Raw genomic sequence first — 26648 nt, forward strand, 5'->3', positions numbered from 1 at the left:
CCCCCACCTCCCCATTCAGAGGTGAGCTATATGTTTGTATTCTGAATGAGCATATTGGCTCCAGAACCGCACTCCACAAACAACAAACTCCGACCCGGACCCCGGAGGACCCTCAGAGGGCCTCCAGCAGCTATGGACAGACGTGCTGAACAAACCCAATGTCAGGTCAAAACACCTACTCCTACTGTACGACCGCCTATCAGGCGCGGTTGTACTGTAATAGAGAAAGTGAGAGAGGAAAGAACGAGCTAAAGGAAGGGCGTGGGGGAGGGGGGGTGGTGGGTTGAGGAGGCTTGAGAGGTAGAGGAAAGCTGCGGACAGCGAGAAATAACAAGAAATGGGGGGGAAACGAAAGGGGGGAGGGCTGATGTCTTACAGATAGTGATGGGAAGGGTCCTATGTGTGAGGTGTGTGTAATGAGGAAGTGGAGTGTGGGGCAAAAGGGAGACGGGCATGGAGTGGGGAGCACACACACAATCACAAACTTCACTGAAGGTTCTCAGTTTCTGCGCCGTCTGTCTCCCACGACAGCAGTTTCCCGGTGAATACCGATACAGCGGCGCTTTGCAGATCTGAAGATGGCGTTAAATAATAATTACCCCCACTTTTGGAACGAGGGATGGATAATGAGCACCTTTCTTCATACAGTGTCCAAAGCTGTTTAAATATTTCCGCTGAGCGCTGTGACAGAAATAAATGTTAGGAAATAGTCCACTTAACTCATTTAAATGAGACGATTAACAGCATTTATACCAATGCTTGAAACTTACAGTCAGCAGCCTGTAAATTGAGCCCAAAGGGGAACGTGTAAGTTGTTTTCGACGGTTCTTGGGGCATAGATTCGCTTCACTACCACAGAATGTGTCTCTATTTCTCAGGCTGTTTGACCCAAACCTTGATCTGAAAGCAGCGAATACCGGGAGGATTAATTCTTAGTGAGTTATGCATCCAGGAACTCCACACGCCCCTTATCATAAACGACTGCCGCCTCTCCATCAGCCGCGATGGAAAGAAACGTTAGGGAGACGCGCGGCGGAGCTGGACAGAAAGGAAGAGGGAAATCATTTGATGGAAAAAAAGAAAAGCACGAGGGGCCGTGATTAATTGAGGAGGTCGAGTGCGGAAAGTGAAGACGTGCGCTTCTTGGCGCTCGCAGCTAATGGGGGAAGACAATAAGACAATAATGGACAAACACAGAGCTCATGATTGGTTCTCCTCCTTCTTTTTTTTTTTAAAACACTTCCTGTCAGGCATTAGTGAACTGCGTCATCCAAGGCTATAGCATTAAAAAAGCTTTTATACTTTGTGTTGTCGTCCTGATTCATTAAGGCGACTAAGACGCCTCACTGTGCTGCAGCGTGAAGGTGTCCTATAGCTGTGGATGGTGTGAGGAGCAGAGCTGCTGCAGTATATGGGAAAATACTTAATGCATATTCACACAGCAAATGCTTGGATGGAGTTATATTTCTTGTGGGTATCTCTACTTTAATCTTCAAGCAAACTGGGACATTCAGCCCACTGACATGGGAATAAGGACGCGTCTTTGTAAAACAGATTGAAAATGTGAGGAGGTAAAGAGACGGGGGAGGCAGGGGGGGGGGGGGGTCCCAGCATCCAAAACTGTAGAGCTTCCAGTGGCAGCGCCGGGTTCAGCCTGACAGAGCCTGAAATGTATTATGATATTTATTCTCACTCACTGTCTCTTCTTATTTCTCACTCTCGCGCCACCCAGATCCGCAAGTTACCACCACAAGCGAGCGCGGCCGAGCGCAACCGGGGGGGCGGGATTCTCTCCTCTGTTTTCACTTTGGGCCCGAAATAAAACGCTGGTGTCGCCGAGTCGCGGCTCCACACTTCCCGGCGCCCTCGCCCCGCGGCACTCGGGCCTAATGATTTGCGACGAAGCCCGAGACGGCGCGCTGACGTTAGTGGCTGAACATTAGCTTGAACCGGGCCCAGTGCAGAACCTCTTATCTGTAAATCACCTGTGTTCTGCAGACGGTGGGCCCAATTAAACTGAGCTAAACCAGTACACCAGAAACAAATCAGAGCCCAGCGCTGTCATCCGCTTATGCCTAATCCGGGGAGAATTCATTTTATTCTATTCAGCCCATTCGTGCTCGTATGGGATCACCTTATTAGGGGATAGTGTACTTTCCAAGGCCCGGCTTCACCCTCGCTCGCCTGCGCTGGTCAATCAGAGCAGCATCTGTGTGCATGCGTGTGAAGCTGCTCCAAGTCATCAATAATGTTCTTTTTGCCCTGATGCGATTGAATTTATTCGAGTTTACCACACAGAGCAGCCGGGCATCAATTGGATCTCCGAAGGATTTCTGCGATTAGATATGAGATCCACAGCGGAATAAAACAGTAGCTTTCAGTCAGGTTCAGAGGGCACGCCTGCCAGAGCTCCGGGTTCCGGCTGCTTCTCGTCCGGCGTCTGTGTGAAGTCCTGGCAGCCGGCGCCGGCTTTCGCCGTCACAATGGAGTCCCCTCGAACACAAAGAAGCTGCTTTAAAGGCGCAGAGATAACATTGGCATGACATTATGTTGAGTTATTTATCTGTTCACTCGTGATGAAATGATTGGCGGGAGAACGGGATTCTTGTCAGGGTCGAGCAGCCTCGGTAATTATCAGAATTACAGATCACTTGGCTGAAATGAGGCAAGTCTGCGCCGATAAATGGACTCGCTCACACGGGCTTTGATGTGGGACCTAAAGAAGGGACTTTTTGAAACAACCCCAAAAAAAAGGGCTGCCATTAAGACAAAAGAAAGTAATTACCGATATCGCCTCGGAGGCGAGTGGGACACGTCACACTCCGGCAGCGCTTCAACTTTTATTTCCGGCCCCGCGTGTTTGTGTGCGCACCTGTGTGCGCTGGTGTGCGCTTCCCTGTTCTGCCCAGTGGTCCACTCAAATTACACACTCTATTATCTGCTCTGTCCAGCCAGCAGGCTCATTTGGAAATGAGATTTAAAACAGCAATAAATATAAAATTATGCGAGGAAAAAAAAAAAACGAAAGAAAACAGGGAGTGGCTTGAAAACCGTTTCGTTGGGAGTCGGTCCAAATCACAACTGGGCATTTGGAAAAAGCCAAAGAGGGAGAAAGACGTAATGGCAGTGACTAACTGCTAGCCAGTGTTTTTGTGCATTCAGGCCCCCTCGCTGAAAGCAGTGTTTTCTCCACAGTTTGAAATCCTTTTCCCAGGATAATTATCCATTGTAGATGCCCATCCTCAGATAATGACTGCCTCACCACTGAGCTAGGAAATTAACAGGGACCCTGTGTGCTGCAAGCACAATGGAGGCGCTGCCCCCTGTATCAGCGCTCGGCTAATTTTAACCAGGGAGGGAAATGGGGAAACTGTTGGTAGCGCTCGCCTTCTGCTTCGGAGGAAGAACATCATTTCATTTCATGTATGATACCGTCCAGACGGAAGAGGGTGAGAAAGAAAGGGAGGATCGGAGTTCATGAAGTGAATGACAACAGTGCCCCCTTGTGAAGCTACAGCCACAGACTCTACAAACAGCTCCCCCATTTGCCCCCCCCCTTCCCTCCTCCCCCCACGCATTAAAAATGTGATTTGTGTGGCTCAGCCTCCCACTAACAGCAGACTTCAGGTACCTGTGCTATGCTAAACCGGATTAGCGAGCAGGTAGAATCTGCACTCGGAACATGTTATGGGAGGAGATTTGAAAGAAGTTTATTTTGGGATGTCAGCTCATTAGCAGTTTGTGGAACATGCACAAAGCCCTGTTTAAATAAAGGCCAGTCGCGAGCTGCTCTGCTGCCTCCTGTAGGGTTTGAGTGCATTTGTTTTAATTAGTGCATTAAGCACGTTTGTCACATTGCACAGATTTTATTGGAACAATAGCGATTCATCATCAGCTAAACTTGTAACCAGCCTGAAACCAGTCAGACGCCACCAAACTGTGTCCATCGCACAAACACAGATTTCAAGGGAGGAGGCGTTTCGCTTATAACGCTATTCTGTTCACGCGGCCTAAACGTGCAGTTCATTGCAATTTATAGCCCAGTCACACACCATATAATCCCTATTAGCAGATGTTTAAGACTTCTCAAACCAGTTAACTGTTGTTAGAGTCCAAAGTATTAACCACGGGGAGAGGCGAATGGCTCTATTTGCGAAATTTATATTAAACCCCCGATCATCAGGGGGATCAGGGTGATTTTTAGCAGTGATCCGTCTAAACGGCGTCTGAGCACAGACACGCTGCACCTCCATGCCCCCGCATCAAAAGCTGAAATCATCAGCGAGACTTCTCCCATTAACCCCGTGACTTAATAGGATTATGAGCAAATCTACTCCGAAAGGTAAAGCGAGGGTGAAGCAGCAGCTGGAGGGAGCGCGGGAAGCTTCCCGCGGTTCCGCAGCGGTCGTCTTTCAGGAGGCCGGGGCTCCGACGACGGCGGTGGCTCGTGCCCGACGCCGTCAACGCGGGGAGAGAGTGTGTTGATAAATTAGAGCCTCATCAAGCTGTGACTTAGCACATGGAATCAATACTAATAACCCCTGCATGTCTCTGCGCGGGCGTCTCACTGACAGCGGCGGGCGGCGCGTGGGCGTGTGTAATGCGAATTCTCCCCCTCGACTCGTGGCCGCCGTCAGGTGTGAGGGACGGGCAGACGATTTCATTGTCCTCATCTAACCTGATGGACGGTTAACGTGCGCTCTGACCGCCCGGTGCCAGGCTTATTTATATGCTGCCGGTGAGAAAGATCTGGGGGAGAGCAAATTGCCTTTGCACGGAGAGACAGCCATCACCGCTTTGAAGTGTGCGCGTGTGTGTGTGTGTGTGCGTGTGCGTGTGTGAGCGCGCTTTGCGTTATCTCCCGCACGAGGGGACCAGTTGTACGTGTTTATGCCAGAGGAGACCAAACATCTGCGCGTGAATATTTGCTTATTAATGACGCCTTCGTGATGCTAGTTGTCGGACCTGCGGCGGGAAGTCAGGTGAGCCCCCCCCCCCCCCCCCGCTCGCGCTGCCGGGCCCCCGTCGGCTCTCGGTGGGATCGTGATGTGCGGGGCTCAAAGTGCTCCGCGGCCCCGCTGCACCGGCGGCGCAACACCGGGTCCCCGCGGCGCCGGACCCCGTGACCCGCGTCCCCTGCCGCGGCAGCAGATGATGAAGCGGCCATATATCACCGGGCCAACTACGTCCTCGGAGACGGTGACAGACAAAGCCAGCAGAATCGATAAAAGCCTCCGCTCGAGCCCCACTTCTGTGCACTCGCACCTCGCGTTGGCCTCTTGTTTCTTACTCCAACGCCGCTTTCCTTTTGTTCTCGCCCGCGTACAGTCCGCGTCCCTCCTCGGTCTCTCCCGGAGTGACATCATTTATCTGTGTCTGGAAACAACTCCTGTCAATATTATCTCTCCGTGCCCTTCCGCTCGGCCCCAGGTGAACACGCTGATACACAGAGGAGCTGTCAGCCTTGACAGGGGATGAAAAAAGAAAAAGAAGAAAGCACTTGCGGAGGAAGGAAGAGAGCGAGGCCACGTGGATTACCGAAGGCCGTTCAGCTTGTTAGCGCCGCGGCTCCCGCTCCGCACAGATGCATGGCTAATTTTTTTCCTTTTGACCGGAGCTTCGGAGACGCCGATGTTCCCCACACATACAGTTTAAATGATGGAGGACCTGGCGCAGTATCCACAAACAGTTCCAGACAGCGGCGGAAGCGCTATTAGAGAGATAGAAGGAGCACCGGGGAGTAGTTCACTGTAATTAAACCGGAGCATCAATGTCGTTGCTCCCTGTTTATGACCCAAATGAGTCCTTCCTGTGCAAAGAGCTTTGACTTTCATTTATTACTGCCGATTAGCATTATGAAATCCTCCCTGAAAGGACGTCAGGTAATTGTGCTTTAATCTCTCTTGGAAGTATTAAAGACATTACCCTCAGCAAAATAGTCATAGAATAAAGTTCAATTAAAGTATATTGTAAACAAATGTCTAAGTGTCTCATCCCTCATTTCACATCCATATATGAATCATTATCTGGAAGATATTAAGCGTGCTTGCTCTGGCGCCGATGAGGGTTTTAGAAAAGGTGCACGCGCCACGTGCTCAGTCGTGCTCATATTTTACTTATTTGTCGCAGAACAAACGTGTAAGTTTGCTGTAAGTTATTTTTCCGTGCAACAGAGTGGAATACACGTTTTAAATATTCATAGCGGCTCACATTTGAAATATTGCATTTAAATCATACTCTGGTCATGTGTTTTTCCTGTGTGTGAGTCTCCGAAGTTGTGTGTGTGAAGCCTATAAGAGGTTTGTTGTTTTGTAATGAGTTACTGTAGACGAGGTTTAAATTATCTATATAATGTATCTTTGCTTGGTTATTGTTTCTCTTATTAACCCTTTGTGTACCTTATCATCTTTTTCTCCAGCGTGTGCGTTTGTGTTTCCACGCTCACTGTTACATAAATCTTGTAGCAGGCTTCTAAAGAGGCTACTACAGGAAAACAATCAGGCCATGTTTGTGTTTTCTGCCAAAGTGAATGAACCGGTGTGATTACTCATGCTGAGTTCTGTTTTGGGTGTTTTCTGTACTTGAAGGAGCAGCGCGGCTGTCAGCCTGGGAACGGGCTGCAGAAATTGATTAGATTTTATGTCAAATTTGTTCTTCCAGAACGTGCCTCCTTTTCTTGGCCTGGCCCCATCTGCCTGTTTATCTTCGCTCAGCCCCACAGGCGCGCACAAATAAACACATGGAGCAGGATCGATACCTTGTTGAATACGAAGACTCAGCATTGTGCTGTTGACCCCGTGGGCCCCGGACACTGACCCCGGGTCAAAGTTGAGTGGCTGGAGGCCCCACACAGCTGATCCCACACACACACACACACACACACACACACACACACACACACACACACACACACACACACACACACACACACACACACACACACACACACACACTCTGACTCTTGACTTGACACACTACATTTGTCAGCATCACTCACGCTCTCAATGACACACAGAAATAACCAGGATATAAAAAAGGGGGAAAACTATCAAAATGAGATTGTTCAACTGGGCCTCGGTCAGTAAAATTACACGGTTGTGTCAAACACACACGCGCATCCACATCCACGGCACCTGCTGAGTGTGTTCGCAACGTCCCCGACTGTCTTCCCAGCTTCTGATTACATATCATTACCCAGACTAAAGGGAGAAAATCATTTCAAGAGAAAACGGCACACCAGGACAAGGAATAGTCATTACATCCCCACCAAACATGCCCAGACAGCAAAGACACTGAACACTGAACTTATCATTCGCAGCTTTTCTTCCCAACTTTATTTTTATTACAATAATCGTGGGAGAGGACAGTGCATGTGATCTTTTTCACCGCAATGCAGCGGCTGTCAAACGCTTTGTGTCGAGGAAGACGAAGGACGAGTAAATTGCGCGAGAAAAACGTTGACGACAGCGCTGAAGCGACACAAAGCTGCACGGACAGACCCACAACCGGAAGACGTAACGATGGACTCGCACAGTAAAAGGGTGGCGTGTGACTGTGCACTGATCATTTATTTAGCACATCTGTTACATGAATAAATCAAAACACACACACACACACAAACACAGTGGACGCTCCAGCATCGTGTGAGTAGGAGCCATGACTGGGTCGGTTGGAGCTGCTTGTGCTGTGCACAACTGCACAGATGAGTCACTGGAGCAGCAGCCACTTGCATGTAAGTGCACACACGGGTTGTACAGGTCCACATGCTTATCGCACACTCGCACTGCTTTAATCCTCACACTTCCAAAGTTGATCAAACGCACTGACATCCAATTCTATTCGGGGTCCAGATACGACGCGTGGGCACGGGTGAGGCAGGGAAGTAAGTTCATATGAACGGCGGCGAATAAGGCCAGGAGACGGGGGAGGAAGGCAGAGAGAAGGGAGGTGAAGAGTGAGAGGAGACAGGTGGAGAGAGGCGGATTCACACAAGAAGAAAAGGAGAAAAGGAGAGAATGCTGAAGAAAAACTGCAAAACTTAAGAGAAATAGAGAGACGGGAGGTGGAGGGAGGGAGGGAGGGAGTGTGGGAGGCAGTGCTGGATGTTCAGAGAGCACAAGAGAGTGGGAGGGAGCTGCACTTAGAAGAGAGGGAGGGGAGAGAGAGAGAGAGAGAGAGAGAGAGAGAGAGAGAGAGAGAGAGAGAGAGAGAGGGAGAGAGAGAGGGAGAGAGAGAGAGAGAGAGAGGGAGCATGTTTATGGAGGAATGTGACAATGCTCAGTTTGTGAGCGATGGGACGAACTGATTGCGTCATGCCAGGTGTTGACGAGGGGAGAGTCAAGAACCCTGTCGAGAACCCTGAGAGGAGAGCAGGAACCGCAAGACACGACTCTTCCTCCGTCCGGCAGCAGCGCCAGCAAGTGTCTGTGGGAGTCAGAGCAGCGGCCGCGAGCGTGACCGTGGGGGCAAGTCGGCCGTAACAGAGGTAAGTCACCTCTAGCTGGACTCGACCCGAGGTCGTGGAGCGGATGTGACGAGGGGGGGGGTAAGTGGCGGCACGGGCTCGTTCTGGAGGGAACCTGGGCAGCAGACGCACAGATGTGACTGTGTGTGTGTAGGAAGTCCAACGCTAAGTTCAGTTCAGCACCACTTTAGATCATCTGTTGTTTACGGGCTTCCAAGTCCCGAAGCCGAGTTTCTCATCGTGGAGGCAGTACAGGCTCTTCCTGTTTTCTCTATGCAAGCTGAATTTCAAAGTAAAACCGCGTGTGTGATTTAGGACCTGCCAGCTCTGGATGGAGCCGCTGCCACTCACAGCCCTGACTTTCAGCACAGCCATTAGTGGCCGAATCATTGTTTAGGGGAAGCGTGAAATAACAGGGAGCGGCGTGAAACCCTTTTTTTAGTGTTACAGTGTACACAACACTTTGACAAAATGAGTAGCACTGGACTCATAGTCTGTTGTTAGAGGTATTTTAAGTATGAATTAAATGTGGCCACTTAGATATCCCAGCCTGTGATTCTCTAACCCAACTGGCTCCACTGTGTTGAAACATTATCTTTCTTATAATTAATGGCAACACATTTGTGTGAGGAAACACAACTCAATAATTCGTCATTGCACAACCTCACGTTTTCTCAGCTGACAGGCCCTTCCAGTAACGTATGCACTGTGACCGCCGCGCGGGTGACAAGGTGACATGGTGAACAGGTAAGTCTGAGGCGCCTGTTCGGGCACGTTGGACGCCGCTCTTTTGTGCGGTGAGGGGAAACAAAGTTTAAAGGAGCCGAGGGATGAAATAAACAAAGGAAGCTTCCTCGTCTTTCCAGATCCACGCTGATCAGAACTGCAAAAAAGCCTTATGTCGTTATAAACATGGCGACTTCTCTGGCCGCCGTGCATCCTTAGCGCTTGGCGCTCTGTCGCGCAGATTAGCGCGGCTTAGCTCCGTATCTGTGGCATTTGACAAACCATTTGAGCTCCCGCGACCTGGTGGGAAGACGCTTCCTAAAATATCTGCCCCAGATACCCAAATACGCCATCATTTCACGAGTGAAAGCTCCGCATCAGGGAAGCGCCGCACAGCAGCATCTCTGCCAAGCTCGGCTCACGATGATGCGGCAAAGTTCGAAACGTTTCGCCATACGCGTCTTACATACATACGCGGCGGTTTGCGGTGTTGAATGAAACATCCCAAGTTTCCTTAAACGGAACATTTTTACATTACAAGGGCAGCAGACTTTTATTTTGAAGCTCATAGCATGCAGTTTCTGCTGCTTATGAGATGGGCCCCTTGGAGTGAGCTCATGGGCTCGTCTCCTACTCCCACGCCATGCCAGCAGATAGGCCGATGGGAGGATGCCAGAATAACTTTATCACCCAGTCTTCAGCTTGCAAGGTCAGTGGGAAAGCCCCATTCTTCTCCTCCACCAGAAGAGATGCACGTGCACGGGTATTTAATCGAAGCCAACAGCTCCTTGACTCCGCGTGTCTCCTCGACGAATGTTCAATTACTGCACGAGCAGCGATCTGACACCGCAGCCAAGTCGTCCGACGGCGCGTCACTTGTCATTCCCCTCGCGACAATGCTTTTATCTCATTCACCGACGCAGTCTGTTCAAAACAAGTGAGCGGCAGCACAAGAAAAATGTAACATGCCCACGTACTGCGATGGATGGGCCATAATTCAAAAATGTCTAAAAATATTTTGACTTTTTACAGCACATTTGCGTTTGCTGTTTTTAGAGTGGGATAAAAGCCCTGGAATTAAATATTTCATTGCGATGGAGCTGGCCAGTGATCTGCTCTGTCTTACTGAAGACACGTACAGCTCTTTAAAACCGTTTCTGGACAGATTCCAAGCCACCGCATGAGACTGAAGCATTCCAGAGAGGTGGAGAGACATATTGTGGGGCAATAATCAGTCCTGCGTGGTTGGATGCAGTTCAATAAAGACTTATAAAAGGGCATTTTAGATATTTAATTTTAGGACGCTTTAAGTTCGTAAGCATCAATCCCCATCCTCGTCACTGGGTTAAAGGCCCCGTTTAGACTCCATTAAAAATACATTTCCCTTATAGTCTGGCTGCTGAGGTTATGCAAATGCTGGTACTGCAGGAGAAGTGGTTGTCTGCAGGAACCCGGTGAGCGGTGCCAACAACTTCCGTATGTATCAAAACCCAAACTGTGTGAATGTTTGCTTGACCTGTTGTCTAATTTGGATGCACATAATGGCATGAGTGCAATCAGACTTCACCGAGGGGGGGGTCTGTCAGTAATGTCAGTAAACGCTGCTCTCAGATCAAAGACCAGGCCGCTCGGCTGCGATTATACGAGACGTTCTTTTGAAAAGTGTGTTTTGCGCAGCCTTTAAACTCCCTCCCTGCAACAAACCCCTAACCTCAAACTTTAAAAAGAGATATCAAGTGTTTCCCAGACAATACAGGAGTTATCGATGCATAATGCAGCGATAGCTCCGCAGTACAAAATTCATTCGCACACACAACACACACTCTCTCCTCGTCGGCCCTCTCGCTGCTCCTGTCTCTCCCTCCGTGCCTGGTACTCCAGCTCTGGGCCAGTAATGAGTGTCTGGTATTCTGCTCTTCAGCATTGAAGCCCTATTCATGCTCAATCTCTTTTACAATGCACTAAAGGATTACCCAATTAGCTGCTATTGGATGCCATTGTGCATGTGTAAGCATGAATGTGTGCGTGTGCGTGCCTGGTGAGCAGATAGATGTGTTAGCAGTGAAAGTGAAAGATAGATTGCTGTCTCTATCCCATGCTTCATTCCCAGTTGATGTTATGCTTGAGGCCACATTACTCATCCCCACAAGTCACGGTGAGTAAGACACAGTGGGGAAGTGTACGAGTGTGTGTGTGTGTGTGTGTGTGTGTGTGTGTGTGTGTGTGTGTGTGTGTGTGTGTGTGTGTGTGTGTGTGTGTGTGTGTGTGTGGCCGCAGAGGATGACGGAGAAAGAGATGGACTCAACCTATCAGCTCACTGTTCCCTGGAAATATACTCCACCGCCTGAGCTGCCTCTCCTCCTCCGTGCTTTAGTTTTAATTTGAGGCGTCCATTTCGACTGTGTCGTGCCTGGGATGGTGGGAAATGCTTCATTACATGCGACTCATCAGTTGCCTTGTGTGAAGCACGGATCAATAGCAGTTATCTAACGCGTTACATCACGCTGGCAGGATTATGGTTAGTGTCCAGTACTCACAGGATGGAAAAGTACAATAAGGACTGATTCACATTGACCCAATGTTAAAGGTATTTTCAGGGCTTTGTTAAATATTCCATGGTTCTATTCCCCACCCCCGCTGAGGGCTGTGAACAGATGACAGGATACTGCTCTGGTCCTGCACGGTCAGCAGAAGTCTGGCTTTACTTTCTTTTACCGCATGTTATTGTGTCTCCCAGAGAGAATGAGCCCTGTAGTTACTACACAGCTGAGCATATTGATCAGGATTGATGTTATGGAAATGGTAATGACAGCGTGGCAGCCGGCTGTTTAGAGGGTTGCCGTCCGGTAATAAATTCAAGTCTTGGATGTCAGACATTCATTTTAACATAAATAGGTACTTATACTGAAAGATTTACTAATAATGTGATATGCAATATATACACAAGCTACGTGAAGATGAAAATGGCATACTTGAAAGTAAATAAGTTAATACATCAAAACAACTTTACTCATATGGGGCCTTCTGTAGATCTCTACAGTATGTTTACACAGAAATCTTGCATTGGAAGATGGAGGGACACGTTTTCTCTACATCAAAACTTTGGGTAGTGTTAAAGCCTGAGACTAAACGCACACTTAAATGATTGCAATAAAACATCACATTACACCAAATAAATACACACAAAGATGAGATAAAACTGAAAAACTCAAAACTCATTTCATTTCTAAATTCTTGAATAAATACATTTTGTAGTGTACTTTTCCAGAATAACAAAGTAAAATCCAGGTTAAATCAAGGCCAGCGCAGGATCACTTGTTCCATAAGAACATAGGGTACATCACCCACTGAGAACAATGACCTGTCCAAGACTGACCTAAAAAAACAGTCCTAGTGAACTAGATAATAGATTACACGTGCATCTGTTCAGAATTAACATATAGACAGTGGGAAATAAGATGATGCCATCTGGCAGCGTGGCAGCGTGCTGATACAGTGGGACAGAGCAGGGCGTCACGCTCATTGTGACACAGGTATAAATCCTGGACCTTTATAGCACGCTGCCGTCTTCCACTGGCTGTGCTAATGGATTGGCCATGCTCCGTGAGTATGTGTCTACAGTACCCATGTCAGTGCGTGTTTCCAGGGCGGAGGGGGTGGTGGTGGTGGAGGGGGGGCTTATTTGATTTTGTGCAGGGCTAGGCTTTGTGTCAGACAGGTCAGCTGGGGCTCGAAATCCTAAGACGACACCCTCCCCACCCACACACACACACACACACACACACACACACACACACACACACACACACACACACAGAAGAATAAAGAAAAACTCTTTTGTCCTGTCACAAAAAGCAAGCGGCCAATCAGGTACCAGCGCTGCTCATTAACATGGAGCAGTAAATAAAATCCTAATCATTCTAAGAATTGCATCAAACTGAAGTGAAATTGACCAATTCTCAGATGCGGGTGAGCGGGAGCATAAAAGTGAAAGGACAGCTCAGACAAACAGGCTCGGGGGCCTGAATGGGCCTAATGGAGGAACAATGGCAGCCGGCTAAAAGGACGAGCGAGCGCCTCTGCTGAGGAAGATTACGGCAGATTTTGCGCGGGCGCCATGTATTATTCCTTAAGTGTGTCAAAAGACTTGGGGGAAACACTTTGTAATAAGAAGTTTCAGACAAAATGATGTAACACGATGGAAACCTGGGTGCAAGTCTGTCTGCGGTGGGAGATCAGAGCGGAGGGTCACGCGGCTTCCCACGCTTTGTTATTAGCTAGCGCTCCACAAACTCATTTCGTTATTGATTTCCGCGTGATGATATCAATGAATCAGCTGCGTTTCATCTGTAGATACATGGTAAAGCTGTCGGTCCACCTCGCATCCGGATAAAGGATGCCGTTGGCCGTGACAGGAATGGGCTGCAGGATTTACACTGGCTTTGTCTGCGGCGGCGCTCGGAGGCCGTACTTCTTCTGCTGTTGTTGTTTCTTCATTTGGAACACGGCGCCTTGTATATTTTCCTGTCACGGTGTGCGATTGTATTTCATCCACAAGGTGTTTTGTCAACGGCGCGCGCTCGGCGGGACGCTGAACCGCCTCGGAGAGACTTGTGCGCTCTTTGTGTTGAGAAGTGCGTCTCGGAGAGCGAGCGCGCGCGTCTGAACAAACAGCAGAGAGGACGGATGGCGGTAAATCACTGGAAAACCCGAGCTCTCCAAGCCTCTCATTGTGAGGACTAGTCATTTATTTAACACTCAAATATGGTCCTGGGCTGTTGGGGGAGAATACATCAACCAGCAACACAAGGGTCCAAACAAAGAGCGGCACACTTCAACACACAAAGAGCAAAAAGAGAGAGAGAGGGCAAGCGCCTTTTTTCCTCCTCCAGATAAAGTGCTGTTTGCTCAGGGTGGGTGCAGGGCCGAGCGATGGAGGAAGGGAGGGGGAGAGAGAGAGGGAGGGAAGGATGAATACTTATTGCACAGTTAGTTGATGCCCAAGTGGGGGGTGTCCTCGGGTGATAGCGGGGAGAGAAAGGGAGAGGGGGGAGGAGGGGGGGGGGGGCACGGCTGGGGTGTAAAGAGCTTTTGTGAAGGACGGGGAGTTAATCACATGAGCGGCACACGCCAGTTGTGTGGCAGCACATGTTCTACACCGGTTCCCCCTGAGGGGGGGGGGGGGGGGGGGGGGGGGGGGGTCCCAAAAGACACCCACGCCCCCGACACGGAGCTGAATTTACATGTCAGTTACAATGCAAAGCCCGGGCCGGGGCCGACTAGAAAAGCGAAGGCCCGCCCCCCTCCTCAGATCGGTTGGGACATCCTGCCGGCTGCGCCTGTGGTAGGAGTGGGCTCTGTTGTTTGCCGCCGGCTCATTGGTGCACACGCGTCCGCCCGCTCGGCCGCTCCAGAACTGGATGGACCACTCCGCGGAGGCCTCGCTAGGGAAGGATGCTTAATTTGACCCGGCAGTAAGTAAAATCTATTGTTTCAATACTGCGGTCCGGTGTCAGTGGAGGATGCTAATGTGCGAGAGCGATGGCGAGGGCTGGAGGTGGGATTTAGTGGCGTTCAGAGGCAGAGTCACAACAGTTTACATCATATTCACTGTGTTCTGGTGCTCTTACCGGTTCAACATCATATATAATTACATATTTACTTTGTATAGTGTGTTTTGAATGGTTTCTGAAATGAAACAGAAATTGATGCACTGACGCACCTGGCTGTGTAATTCTGCGCTGATTAAAAGCCTTCATGCAATTTAGGATTATCTTTTCTTTCCTGCATTCGTTTTAAATTGACTATCACTGCCAGCCTTTCATTTCGCCACAACCACCAATCAAACTCTCCTGTGCATGCTACTCCGTCTCCCTTTGCTGTCAGCCTCTGATGTTCTCATTATTCTCTTCATCATGAAACGTTTATTTTGTACATGTTTCATCTCGTGTTTTGTTTTTCGTGGCTTCTTTTTTGTTCAGTTTCGCTTTTTCGGAGAAAACAACTTGATTGATGACCTTTGTGCTTATTTTCAATGTAATGTCAGCCTTAGGACTGGACAGGTTGAGCGTGTGTGTGTGTGTGTGTGTGTGTGTGTGTGTGTGTGTGTGTGTGTGTGTGTGTGTGTGTGTGTGTGTGTGTGTGTGTGTGCGTGTGTGTGTGTGTAATACAACCAGCAGCCAAAGAGAATCACTCACATACACATTATTCACCAGAAGGATGATAGAACCTGCAGGTGAGTGGGGCCTTGCCTCCACACCAGTGGGTGACAGGAAGAAACCCAGTCTCTGGAGGGAGCACCCACTCATACATACAAACACATCACCATTTTTGTATACACGCCTCAAGGAAATGACACTATAGACATTGTTAAACAGACACACACTGTATTACTCTACTGTACAGGCCATCGGTGTCGTGTGTTGCGGCCACTATAAAAGGCTCAACGGCTGAAGAGCAGGTGGTCAGGGGAGCACACGGGACCCATCAGCCAGCGTGGAGCCGTTTGCCCCTGAGCCACGATCAACAGGACCTTCCCCTGTGGGTTAGAGATCACGACTAGCAACATCTGTGGTCTGCTTGCTGTTATAAGGGAGGCGGGGAGAGCGACTGGGGAGCATGTGGGACTCTGGGAGCATGTCCTGGTACACAATGCAAGGAAGAGCTGGACACGCGTACACCAATCTGTCGTATTGTTGCCATCAGTGCATTATTCGGCCTTTGGCTGTGGGTTTGAAGTGTTTAAACAGCGCTACTCAGCTGATAGCGTTGTGTAAGTGTTGAGCAGACAGACAGCAGTAAGTAGCCTAATTGTCAGTTTGTTTAGAGGAAGGGCACCCAAAGGGTTCTTTGTCAAATTCAACGTTGGGGCCATAAATCCAGGCTCAGAGCGAGGCACCAGGCCAAGCTGGGCCGTTTCTTCCACTCTGTTTGCTTTGCAAATGTGATCACACCTGCTCCAGACAATAGTAATAAACCCCGAGCGGCGGTTTAAACGGTGGCGCGTCTCCGTCTCCGCGCATGAGGTCTGTTTCATTCTCCGCGTTCGTCCCTTCGCAGATGAAGCCTCACCGTGAGCGGCGTCCCGCCGCCGCCGCGTGACTCCGTCGCCCCACGACCCCGGCCCCGTCCCGCGCTCACCCGCGCCCGAGGGACCATGGGCAGCGTCAGCAGCCTCATCAACGGGACCAGCGTCGCCAACAAGCACTGCCGGGCGTCCGAGCACCGCGTCGGCAGAGCAGCGGGTCACCGGCGCCGGAGCGGCGGCTGCAGCCTGGACGGCCTGCTGAGGTGCGGCTTCGCCCAGGCCTCCTCGGCCGCCGCCCGCCCCTCCGGGCGCCTCGCCCACTCGGGGCGGAGCGAGGATTTCTTTTACATCAAGGTGAGTTTCCCGGCGTCGTGTTCGCGAGACAACGCCGCTGGGGGGGTTGAGCGGGCGAGAAATAAAAGCGGCGTCCATCCCTGTTTCGTGCAAGGTGAGCCATAGAGCGAGGTCGGCGTGCCGCCGCGGCGGATCGATGGAGGAGCAGGGGAGCAAAGATGGGGAAGCAGAGAGACGCACGGAGCCCAAACTACTGGTCATGTCAGGGAACATAATAGAGAAGGTAAAGATTTACAGATGAGGGGAACGAGCAGAGCTTTACATTGTTATTTTATATGTCTCTATTCTCCAACACTTTAAATTTACTGTGGCCACGCTTCACTAGACTGGAGGCACTGGTTTCTCATCCAGTCTATCAGAAGTCACCCTGCACACATTAAGTTCAACAGACACACTCTCGCTTGAAGATATGGTGTAGCAGCTATTCTTCATAACCGGTGTTAAACCTCCCCAGCTTATTAATCACCCCCCACCCAGATGAATGGCCTGAGAGCGCCTTGATCTTCTCAGAGAAGACATTTCTGTGCCCAGAACACAAACCCAGTCTCCTCCGATAGCTCTTTCTTCCTCGGGGGCGAAGGGAGCGCATGGGGGGGGGGCGTCTTTAAAGCAGGCAACGCGGAGAATAAAGGAGAGAAGGGAGATAGATCGAGGGGCAGGGGAACTTGAGGGATAGTGGTAGAGAAAGAAATGAGAAAAGGCATCCCAGTCATGAAGTCAGTGAGAAGGAATGCTGAGCTCACAAGCTTTTCCTCTTACATTTCAGCAGTAGCTCATTTTATTAATATCGCACAGAAAGGCTATTCATCTTGTCTCAGACAGCGCACGGGGGAGAGAGGTGGGATGCAGAGGGGAGGAGAGGAGGACGGAGGCGCTGTGGTTCTGCCTGTGATGTTCTTGGACAGCACAGATGGGGCATGCGGAGTATAAGTTCATCTCTGAAATGAGTTTTTTTTTTTTTTAAGACAGTCTAGTGAATTTCACTCGCAACTACCGCTGTGTGGTTTTTTAATACCAGCTTGTAGCGAGGCCGTTACGCATGCTTCACTCCTCCGGCTTCTAATATGAAAAGACATGCCTGCAAAAGTAAATCTATCCCCGCACGAAGCGCTCTTTATCTCAGCGCCAGTCATTGTGAGTCGCAACTTCCCCCAATCCGGCTCATCCTCAGCTCTTTATACTCTCCGTAAACGTACAAGAGACCTGGCTTTTTTGTCATGCTGTCAGCTGAGAGGTGCTGCTGGAAGTCAAAAACAAAACAAAAAAAAAAATGAGGAAGCGCGCCGCTGAATGCGTGTCATTTCACTCTCCTAGACCTCTGCTGAGAAGTCACTGGTCCGTTCCACTGCCTTCAAGCCTGTGATTCCCAGGAGGATGTCGTCCACGGAGACAGGCCACAATAGCCTGGAGCACATCCTTTGTCCTCGGGAGAAAGCCAAAACCCCAGACATTAAATACAAGCACGACACCTTCTCAGGTCTCCAACTAGTAACGTATTAATACAACTGAGATTATTTAGCAACAAGCGACGGAAGTTACGCTAAAGTGCAATGTCACCTCTTCTGCTTTCAGGGACTCTGTCTGATTCCGGGCGTAACTCTATGTCTAGCCTGCCGACCCACAGCACCAGCGGTAGTCTGAGCACTTCCACGGGCCCTGTCAGTCACGGCGATGGCAGCTCAGCTCCTGCAAACGGCCTCAGCAAGGGAGCGCTACCCAATTTGCCTCCATGGGTCAGTGGGAACAGCTCTAACCTCGACTGCAGCTCCAGGCCGGCTTTAGCCGCTGGCGCCGTGGCGGCTAACGCTAACGGGGACGCCGGGTCCCCACGCGCCGCAGACGGGCCAAGCCCCCTGTCCGAGACCGCGGGGGGGGTCCGGTCGCCCATTACCACGGATGAGTCGCTGATCGAGCGTTTGGAACAAAGGCTGCTGGAGAGGGAGACGGAGCTCCAGGAGCTGCAGGTAGCAAAAAAAAAAAACCATCAGCGGAGCCCCTGGTGACGAGCGGTCAACCCCATCAGTATGTAAACCGACGACTGTGCCCCTTCTGCCTCGCGACAGGTGAGCTTCGAGGAGAAGGAAGCGGACACCTGCCAGCTGTTTGAGACCCGGCAGCGCTACTGTGCCGAGGAAATGGAGGGCCTGAAGCAGCGGTGCTCCACGAAGCTGCGGCAGGTGTCCCAAATGGCTGCGAAGACCCAGCAGGCGCTCCAGCTCCAGGTCGGCCAGCTCCAGGTCAGGTCATAAATGCAGCGGCTAAAAATACCCCGCGACACATGCAGCACGTGCGCACGCAGCGTATTTAAGGTCTAATTAGTGCGAAATGGACTCTTGTGCAGGCGGAGAGGGAGAGGCTTCAAGCAGATGTCCTCAAGCTGACGCGAGAGAAAGACGTCGTCGAGCTCAGACTGAGGTCTTACGAAACGAACTGCACACAGTTGGCTCCGACGCTGGAGGAAACTCAGTGGGAGGTGAGTCATTAGTCATGTGCGTTACATAAGTTGGGTTTGAATGCGTGTCGCACACAGAGTAGTCCGACACAACCGCGAAGAAGCATCGCCAACCTCCACCAGCAAAAGCGAAACGCATAAATCAACACGTTTACCTTCCAGGACCTTCATAAACAGCATCACAGATTCTCTGTTTTCATTCCCACTTATTTACAGCCTCACATTTGGCTCCTGCGTATTTGTCAGACGAGCTAATAACTGTTCTACATTAACAGTGCATGAAATTCAAAAGCCTCCCAGAGAGTTATCACCGACGCTGCAGCTTCTCTAGGAAACCTTTTAGCACCTTTCAGCTCACTGTTGTGTTTTTATTCTGGCTGGGAACTTCGCTCGTAGAAGCCAATGTTGGTTGGCGTCTGCATATTACCTCCTCAGGACAAATCATAGATGGGCAAAAAGCTGGTGAATTAAGTTTGAAACAGAATTTCCAAGAATAATTTATCACAAGAATAAAAAGAATAATTCAAGATTAAATATGAAGCTGCTCAGAAAAAAAATTCTGCTGATGTATTTTCATGTTGTTTCTTGTTTGCTGTCTAGGATAATAGGCAACTATTCGGAGCACAGTTGCCATAGCAACTTTTTAAATAGTGATAGTACTGTACAGTTACATTTGAACTGCCTCCATGTGGTGAAAGATGTTCAAATTAAGATTTAACTGATTGTATACGGATGAAGAATTTGCCCAGATTTAACATCTATTATATGTTTATATTTATGGTTTTTAGACAAAAAGTGTTTTTGAATGCCCATATCATAAACGACACAAACTTCACATTTCTCCTCCTGAACGCAGGTGTGCCAGAAGACGGGGGAGATCTCGCTGCTGAAGCAGCAACTGAGAGACTGCCAGGCAGACGTCAGCCACAAGCTCAGCGAGATAGTCGCCCTCAGGACGTCGCTGAAGGAAAACGCGGCCAAGGTGGAGACGCTCGAGAAGCGGCACAAAGAGCACGAGGACGAGCTGCGCTCCCGCACCATCGAGGCTGAGGTTAGCGCGCTGATTATGCGGCTGTGATTCACCGCACAAAGGGGTTCAAATGAAGCTGTGTGAAGAAAATGCCCACACGGTGCTTACACCATGAAAGCTCTTTCATCCAGCGTACCTGCTATTATGTGCTACGCTCAGTTGGGACCTTCAGACTGTTTTTGCTGTCTGTGCATAAGCAGACTCATTAAATCATAGTCTTAATAAATAAGCTTTATGAACACCCATAATTATGCCTTTAGCATCAGACAAATAATTTTTCCTAATTATCGCCTGCATTGATTCTCATGCAGGTGTGCCAAAATGAGCTCCAGCGCAAGAAGAATGAGGCTGATTTGCTGAGGGAGAAAGTGGGCAAACTGGAGAAAGACGTTGAGGCAATGAAACAGGATCTGGCCGCGGCTAAAGAGCACCGGCCGCAGCGCTCGGGGCATCCCGAGGCCCACGCCCACGTGGGCCGCGAGGGGGAGGGGGAGGGCGAGGGGGAGGGCGAGGAGCGCGCCCCCACGGCGTCTCTGCAGAGGGAGGTGGAGAGACTGCAGCAGCAGCTGAGGGAGGAGAAGGAGGCGGGGGCGCGGCTGGCCCACAGCTTCCAGCAGGAGAGGACCACGTGGAACAGGGAGAAGGACAGGGTCATCAAGTACCAGAAGCAGCTGCAGGTCAGCTACCTGCACATGCACAAGAAGAACCAGGACCTGGAGAGGATCCTGAAGGAGCTGACGGCCGAGCTGGAGAACCGGACGGAGCTGGGCCTGGACGCCCCCTTCAGCGCGGGGCTGCAGACGTACGACGATGTTATCGCCACGGAGATTTAGTACCAGCACTCGTTTGCATGCTTAGGGTCAGTTTCAGCTGTTTGGGGTTTTTTACCCGCCAGGTATTTGTGCATCGATGTCACGCCCAGCATCCGGACCACAGGAGCTCAGTCACTATCGGCAGCATGAGTTATATGATAGATCGTGCTCCATCTCGTGTTCTCCACGTCACAAGAAACTGAATAGTATTTTGTTACGACACATTTACTACTTGTTCATAAGTAAATAGTAAGTTATTTAAGCTTCAAAATGAGAATAGGTTGTATTTTTTTAACATGACTTCTAACAGGATCACTTTGTAGTTTAACTACCACTTGTTAATTAATACAGGCTAGGCAATAAGGGACACTTGTTTCTAATGGCAGCACGTGATCCGAGACCCACGATCACCAGTCTAATTGACCTGCCCTCGTGCATAGTTCTGAGGTTGTGCATGGAAAATGTTTTTCAAACAACGCGCAGAGCTCGACTGAATGTTGGTTGTTCCCACATCCTGTAACGTTTTCCACCTTTAAATCCATCTAACAGCACATGGTTTTGTTTGACAGTGAAAGCATCATTTGAGTCAATAAGCACAGAATATGATGCAGATAAGACCTTATTTTGCGTCCCTAATGTAAGTTTTGTTGTTCTCCACTTCTGATAAACCTTTATCTTTCAGTCCAGTCATGTAAAATCCTAATACCACTTACGCAATGACTGTAATGAAGTTCAGGCAGAACAATTGCATTTTGGTTCAGGCAGACTGTGGTCGTAGCCGTCTCAGTAATCTAATTGGCCGGATTAGTTTACTACAGGTCCTTCTACAAACATGAGGAGGGCATTAAAGCTCTGGATCAGTGGACAGTGCGATTCCTGAGCTTGAGCCGTGCAGGGAATGGACAGATGCAGGTGCTCGGACAGATCTCAAGGACAAATGTCAATTTTAGAATAGACTGTGGCGTTTGCGTTTAAGGGAGTGAGATTAAACAGGAATAGATAATAGAACTAAAGGAAGGAGTGCAACATTCTGCTCTGTTTTATCTCTCCACCGGCCTTGTGACAAACCGCTGGCACTGCTCCACTGTGAGACAAGCAGCCAGTCTTTCAGCCCCGCCGTTTTGGAGGCTCTCCGCTCCCCACAAGGGCGAGATCATTTGTGAAACACAACTTTCAGCGCCTCCACTCGTTCGGTAGTCGGGGGCTCAAATACAGCGTGAGCACACGCCGCTCTGGTCAGAGATGCAGCGGTGTGCGTAATGAGGCGGCCGGAGATCGCTCAGCCGGCCGCGCTGATCACTGCAGCAGGCCAGAGCCGTAACCAGTGGGCACTCAAATAACCAGTAAGCGCCCAAATTGTGCTCGAGTCGGGACGTCGCGAAATTTGTTGGATGTGAAAATACGGCTTCTAATGTAGAGTAACTTGCACAGCCAGTTCGTGTGTGTAGATGGAAATAGAGTAAAATGCAGCAGGCGTTTGAATTTTACAGCAAACTCATTGATTAATCATTTCTGCCCACCGTTTGGGCAGAAACCACCACGGTTTTAATATGCATTGTGCTGTTAATGAAACTCCTCATATTGAGCACTGAATCAACAAATCACACCACATTAAAATGAAACTCATTGTGACTAACTGTTGTCCGTTACAGGTTTTTATTTATTTATTGCTCACCTTTGGAAGCCAATGCTGAATTTGGGCTCAAAAATAAACATGAATGCTGTTAATATTCAAAGCTGTGTTGAACTGCTCTCTTTGTCAATCACTCTTTATCATCCTCTACCTCTGTTGGACTTAGACAATGGGAAGATTGTTTTTCTCTCCACCTAATTATCTAATTTTGTCCCTTTGATGGCGTTTCCTTCCTCTGTAGCTCTTTCCAGTTCAGCCTCTGTCATAACTCAGCTGATTGGACCAGATCAAAACTGAAATCAAATTAAGGTCCATTGTCGGTGCATGTGGCTCCGTCACTGATATGAAAGGAACGACCACGCAGATGAGATAACGAGAAATTCAAACTCGCTGTGACTGGAGACTGAGGTGGAGTGGGGGCTCTTTGTCCATGCTATCACATAAGAGACATCACGTACAATAAACATGCTGTAGTGAAACATCGATACTGTGTTGGAATGTTTTCCTGCACTGATATGAGGTCTGTGATTTATTAAATTTTCATCACATTACATGATACATGAAATATTTAATAGACAAATGTTCAAAAGTTCAAACATCAAACCTTTGTAGCTTTTGAAAAACAAAAGACAGCAGCATTTTGAGCTTCGCCTGAACACGATTTTGCTCCTGTTCGTGTTCAACCGGGAAACTCACAGTCTTTCTGTTCACTTACTGTACGAGGTGGAACGTCTTTTTTTGAGACCCGAGACCTTCCAATTTCCAGGTTCTCTCTCGCCCGGACAAACGGAGACTCAGCCTCACGCTTTTCATTCACCTGAATGCTGAGAGCTCTTTCTAGTTCTTTGACCTTCACGGCAGCATCGTCTCCTGCGCTGTCATTCTGGCACAGCTTAGTCTGAAGGGCCCTCACTGTCCAGTCTGCTCTGCTTTTTATACCATTGAGAGCATTTGTTAATTCCCTGGCCTCATTTCGCTTCATAAAGCGTTCTGTATGAAGAGACTTCACCTACTGCTCTGTCTTGGCAGCTTGATTTCGAAGCTGTTGACGTAATTGCTCGCCCTCATTCAGCAAGGCAGCAGGACATTTTATTGCCCCTGTTGGCCATTAGTGACTGGAAATCAGACTCTGGTTGAGTCTGATTTGAGAAATGGTTACTCGGCTGTAATGGCTGGCTGCGGGTGCAAAGTCACTTCAGCCTGCGGTTGGAAACGTACCTTATTCTTGTTCTTCTGGTGCAGCAGCCTGTGGTTTAGCTGTCGTCGCCTGCTGCTCAGCCATTATTTTTTTTTATTCTGATCATAATCCGTGCATATAAAAACTACCTAACAAGTGCTTGGCAAGTGGAGCTGAACCGCTAATATAATTTAAAGCAGCATATGTTTCATTCTGTTTAATAATATCTACAGTTGCAGCAGCATTTTTTTTGGAAGGTTACGATAAACAACTTTTTGTATATACCCAGCTGGACATAAAACATTTTGGTCCAGCAGATGTCTCAGTGTGATTGGACAGCAGTTAGGCAGCCATCAGAAGACACTGGGTGATAATTTAGCCCTGCCCTGCAGAGACATGGTAATAATGTTCTCATATCCTGCTGTGAGTCTCCTGATCGGCTGACAGTCAAGCACAAAGGGGCTTGAATTCATTAATAATGTGTTTTGTATGTTCAACGAATGAAAAGGGGATCTCTGGCGCATATTTACCGCTAACAGACGTAATTAATGCACAATTTGAAATATGGTCAAATGAAAAACCATACTGTGAAATGGGAATTTGCACTTCACTTCATTTACCTCTTAAATTATGATAAATATTCCATACCATTAAATAATAGATGAGTCAATAACACTGTATCGGTTTCTACCTTGCATTCATTACTTATTACACTCTCACATACTCAAATGCGCGATATTTCAGGCATACCCCTAAGCAATTAGGCACTAGAAAATATCATGGGGCTAGTTATTCAGGCATGTATTTCATACTTTTATTGGTTTATTTGGAGCCTTGCATGCAGACCAAGCCACAGCAAACACATTCTCAGCAATTCCCCGTGCTGCTCTGCAGTCAGCAAAGTAATTGGGGAGGGAGTCCCAAAGGGTTCTCACACACTGCTGAACCCTTTGCTACCGACAAGTTGAAATGGCAAAGAAGGTGGATAGGAGACAGTGTTTGTGTGCAAGTGTGTTTGTTTGTGTGTGCGTGTGTGCGTGTGCATGTGTGTGTGTGTGTGTGTGTGTGTGTGTGTGTGTGTGTGTGTGTGTGTGTGTGTACGTGCGTGCGTGCGTGTGTGTGTGTAGGAGGTGGCATCAGTACATCGTGTGAACAGGCCTGCAGTCTTTAGAGACTTTCTGGTTGGCTGGGAAACCATCTGGTTCCCCAACCCCCCAGGTGCACTGCCTATGGCTCCCCGTTTCTATGAGTATGTCAAATTCCGCTCATGGGGGGCTGTACTGATGCCAATTCAGACCCCCACCGTTTAAAATTAGTTAATTAACTCTATCCCTCACACAGGAAGAAGCTTCCTTTGTAAGTAATTCTACCATTCATCACAATCCAGCTCTATTATTCTAAAGCGTTGCCAATTATCAGCAAGTGAAATTAGCAGGGACAGTTGAACATGGAATAAAAAGAAATCTATAAGAGAATCCATAGGACCAAAAAGGACGGATAACAGTTTGAAGATATTGTCAGTAGAAGTAGAGGGCTAGATTTTTAATGCTTTCAACCACATGCTTTGTCTACCACTTCACAAGATCAAGACAGTAAAGCTGAATTGCTAATTTGATTTAATTTACATTTATTTAGTTGGAGAATACATAATTGATTTTTCCAAAGTGTTCATAAAAATGTTTATTAGATTAACATATACTGTTGCAACATTTTGCCAACAGGGAGAAGATGAGTGTGCGTGTCCTTAATCAACAGCTTGAGCATATAATGAGATCTACTAATGTTTACAACAATTACTGCCACATATTATAAGGCATGAGTTCACAAAAACAAAGTGTCTCAATTTTGTATACTGACTCTGTGCACTGAAACAAAGTGATCATATCCTGCAGTGATGATAAAACGAAGATGTGTTGCAGTGCTTCCAATTAGCTGAAAGAGAAGACAGAAACAGCTGTTTTCCTGTCAATTCTGTGCAACAAAATGTCTCACATAGTAATATTTATTTTTAACTTACTGGAATTGTATTTGATTGGAGATGTCCCTCTGTATTTTCAAACTCTGTAAAGCAATAAGTTAGTTAACATCAATTCAGTTAATATTATTACTCAACATTCACCTCAGGATCCTCCGTACCTTTTGCTGTTACTGGCTCAAACTGGGAAGCATTTTGTGACGTATTCTTTTCTATCTTTAGATGTTTGACTGAAATAGAGAAAAACTATATACACTATAAATGTTTCAAAAGACATACAAACATTGGAAATACATGAAGTTGTTATATTTTCTTATATCTCTATATATAACAAAATATATAATATCATATATTATGATATAACCATTTTGACTAATGTAGAAATTGCAAATACCATTTCTAATATAATTTAAATTATACTATTGGACAATATTTAAGTTTAGCCTACCTTATTTTGAATTATTATCTACTTTATCTTTCAAAAAATATATTAATCCACACTCTTAATACCATATTGTTTAAGGTTTGTTACTAAATCTTGTCTATATAAAACTATTCTGAAATGTATGTAAAACAAATGTGGTAAAAGCAAAGGCTATGTTAACAGTAACGGTACACAGTATAACAGCATACACCTACTGTCCTCGTTACCATTGTGACTGTCCACGGACACGGCAGAAACTCCAGTGGGTTGAGCAAAGCGAATGATGAACTCCTGTGGAAACATCCCGGTGGACATCCAAAAAGTGTTAGTGTTTCTGTGGACAAGAACACGCACATGTTAACGCACATCAGCCCTGATCGGATGTGTGGAAGCAGCGCTGGATTCAAAGAGACAACACTCACCCGTCAATGATGTTCTCTGGTGGGTGATTCTCGTCGCTGGATGCCACGACGACAACTTTTGCGCCCAAAGAACTTAGAGGGGACTCGATCATCCTCCCACAGCGAGGTGCGTGACGTCTGGGTGAGAACAACAACGCCTCGCCGCTGCTTTT

At 48.3% G+C, this 26648-nt stretch overlaps 2 protein-coding genes across 6 annotated transcripts; one reads left to right on the forward strand and one right to left on the reverse strand.

Moving 5' to 3' along the window:
• Window positions 1-8218: 8218 nt before the first annotated feature.
• On the forward strand, window positions 8219-22981 carry lzts1 (leucine zipper, putative tumor suppressor 1). Of its 3 annotated transcripts, none has more exons than XM_029163344.3 (9): window positions 8220-8485; window positions 16250-16571; window positions 16666-16794; window positions 17886-18048; window positions 18144-18535; window positions 18635-18808; window positions 18913-19044; window positions 19880-20074; window positions 20365-22981. In XM_029163344.3, the coding sequence occupies exons 2-9, from the start codon at window positions 16347-16349 to the stop codon at window positions 20884-20886; spliced, it is 1932 nt and encodes a 643-aa protein (XP_029019177.1). In that variant the 5' UTR covers window positions 8220-8485; window positions 16250-16346; the 3' UTR covers window positions 20887-22981. The 3 variants fall into 3 exon arrangements, with proteins under 3 accessions (XP_029019180.1, XP_029019177.1, XP_029019179.1); XM_029163346.3 differs by lacking the exon at window positions 8220-8485 and adding an exon at window positions 14407-14664; XM_029163347.3 differs by lacking the exon at window positions 16666-16794 and having other exon boundaries at window positions 8219-8485.
• Window positions 22982-25282: 2301 nt separating this feature from the next.
• Window positions 25283-26631, reverse strand: hspb11 (heat shock protein, alpha-crystallin-related, b11). Of its 3 annotated transcripts, none has more exons than XM_029163857.3 (5): window positions 26497-26631; window positions 26302-26408; window positions 25812-25880; window positions 25693-25736; window positions 25283-25607 (listed from the first exon to the last, which is right to left on the reverse strand). In XM_029163857.3, the coding sequence occupies exons 1-5, from the start codon at window positions 26586-26588 to the stop codon at window positions 25515-25517; spliced, it is 405 nt and encodes a 134-aa protein (XP_029019690.1). In that variant the 5' UTR covers window positions 26589-26631; the 3' UTR covers window positions 25283-25514. The 3 variants fall into 3 exon arrangements, with proteins under 3 accessions (XP_029019690.1, XP_029019689.1, XP_040928287.1); XM_029163856.3 differs by having other exon boundaries at window positions 26290-26408; XM_041072353.2 differs by having other exon boundaries at window positions 25812-25896; window positions 26290-26365; window positions 26497-26630.
• Window positions 26632-26648: the final 17 nt, after the last annotated feature.

This window comes from Betta splendens, chromosome 9 (assembly GCF_900634795.4).
Source record: "Betta splendens chromosome 9, fBetSpl5.4, whole genome shotgun sequence".
Lineage (NCBI taxonomy): Eukaryota > Metazoa > Chordata > Actinopteri > Anabantiformes > Osphronemidae > Betta > Betta splendens.

Bases quoted from the DNA above. Each gene is read 5' to 3' on its own strand.
- lzts1 (XM_029163344.3), top strand. From the start codon at position 16,347: ATGGGCAGCGTCAGCAGCCTCATCAACGGGACCAGCGTCGCCAACAAG. The intron at 18,049-18,143 runs GTCTCCAACTAG...TTCTGCTTTCAG, and splicing joins CAAGCACGACACCTTCTCAG to GGACTCTGTCTGATTCCGGG. The intron at 18,809-18,912 runs GTCAGGTCATAA...ACTCTTGTGCAG, and splicing joins TCCAGGTCGGCCAGCTCCAG to GCGGAGAGGGAGAGGCTTCA.
- hspb11 (XM_029163856.3), bottom strand. From the start codon at position 26,588: ATGATCGAGTCCCCTCTAAGTTCTTTGGGCGCAAAAGTTGTCGTCGTG. The intron at 25,881-26,289 runs GTAGGTGTATGC...TCTCTATTTCAG, and splicing joins TCACAATGGTAACGAGGACA to TCAAACATCTAAAGATAGAA. The intron at 25,737-25,811 runs GTACGGAGGATC...ATTGCTTTACAG, and splicing joins TGAGCCAGTAACAGCAAAAG to AGTTTGAAAATACAGAGGGA.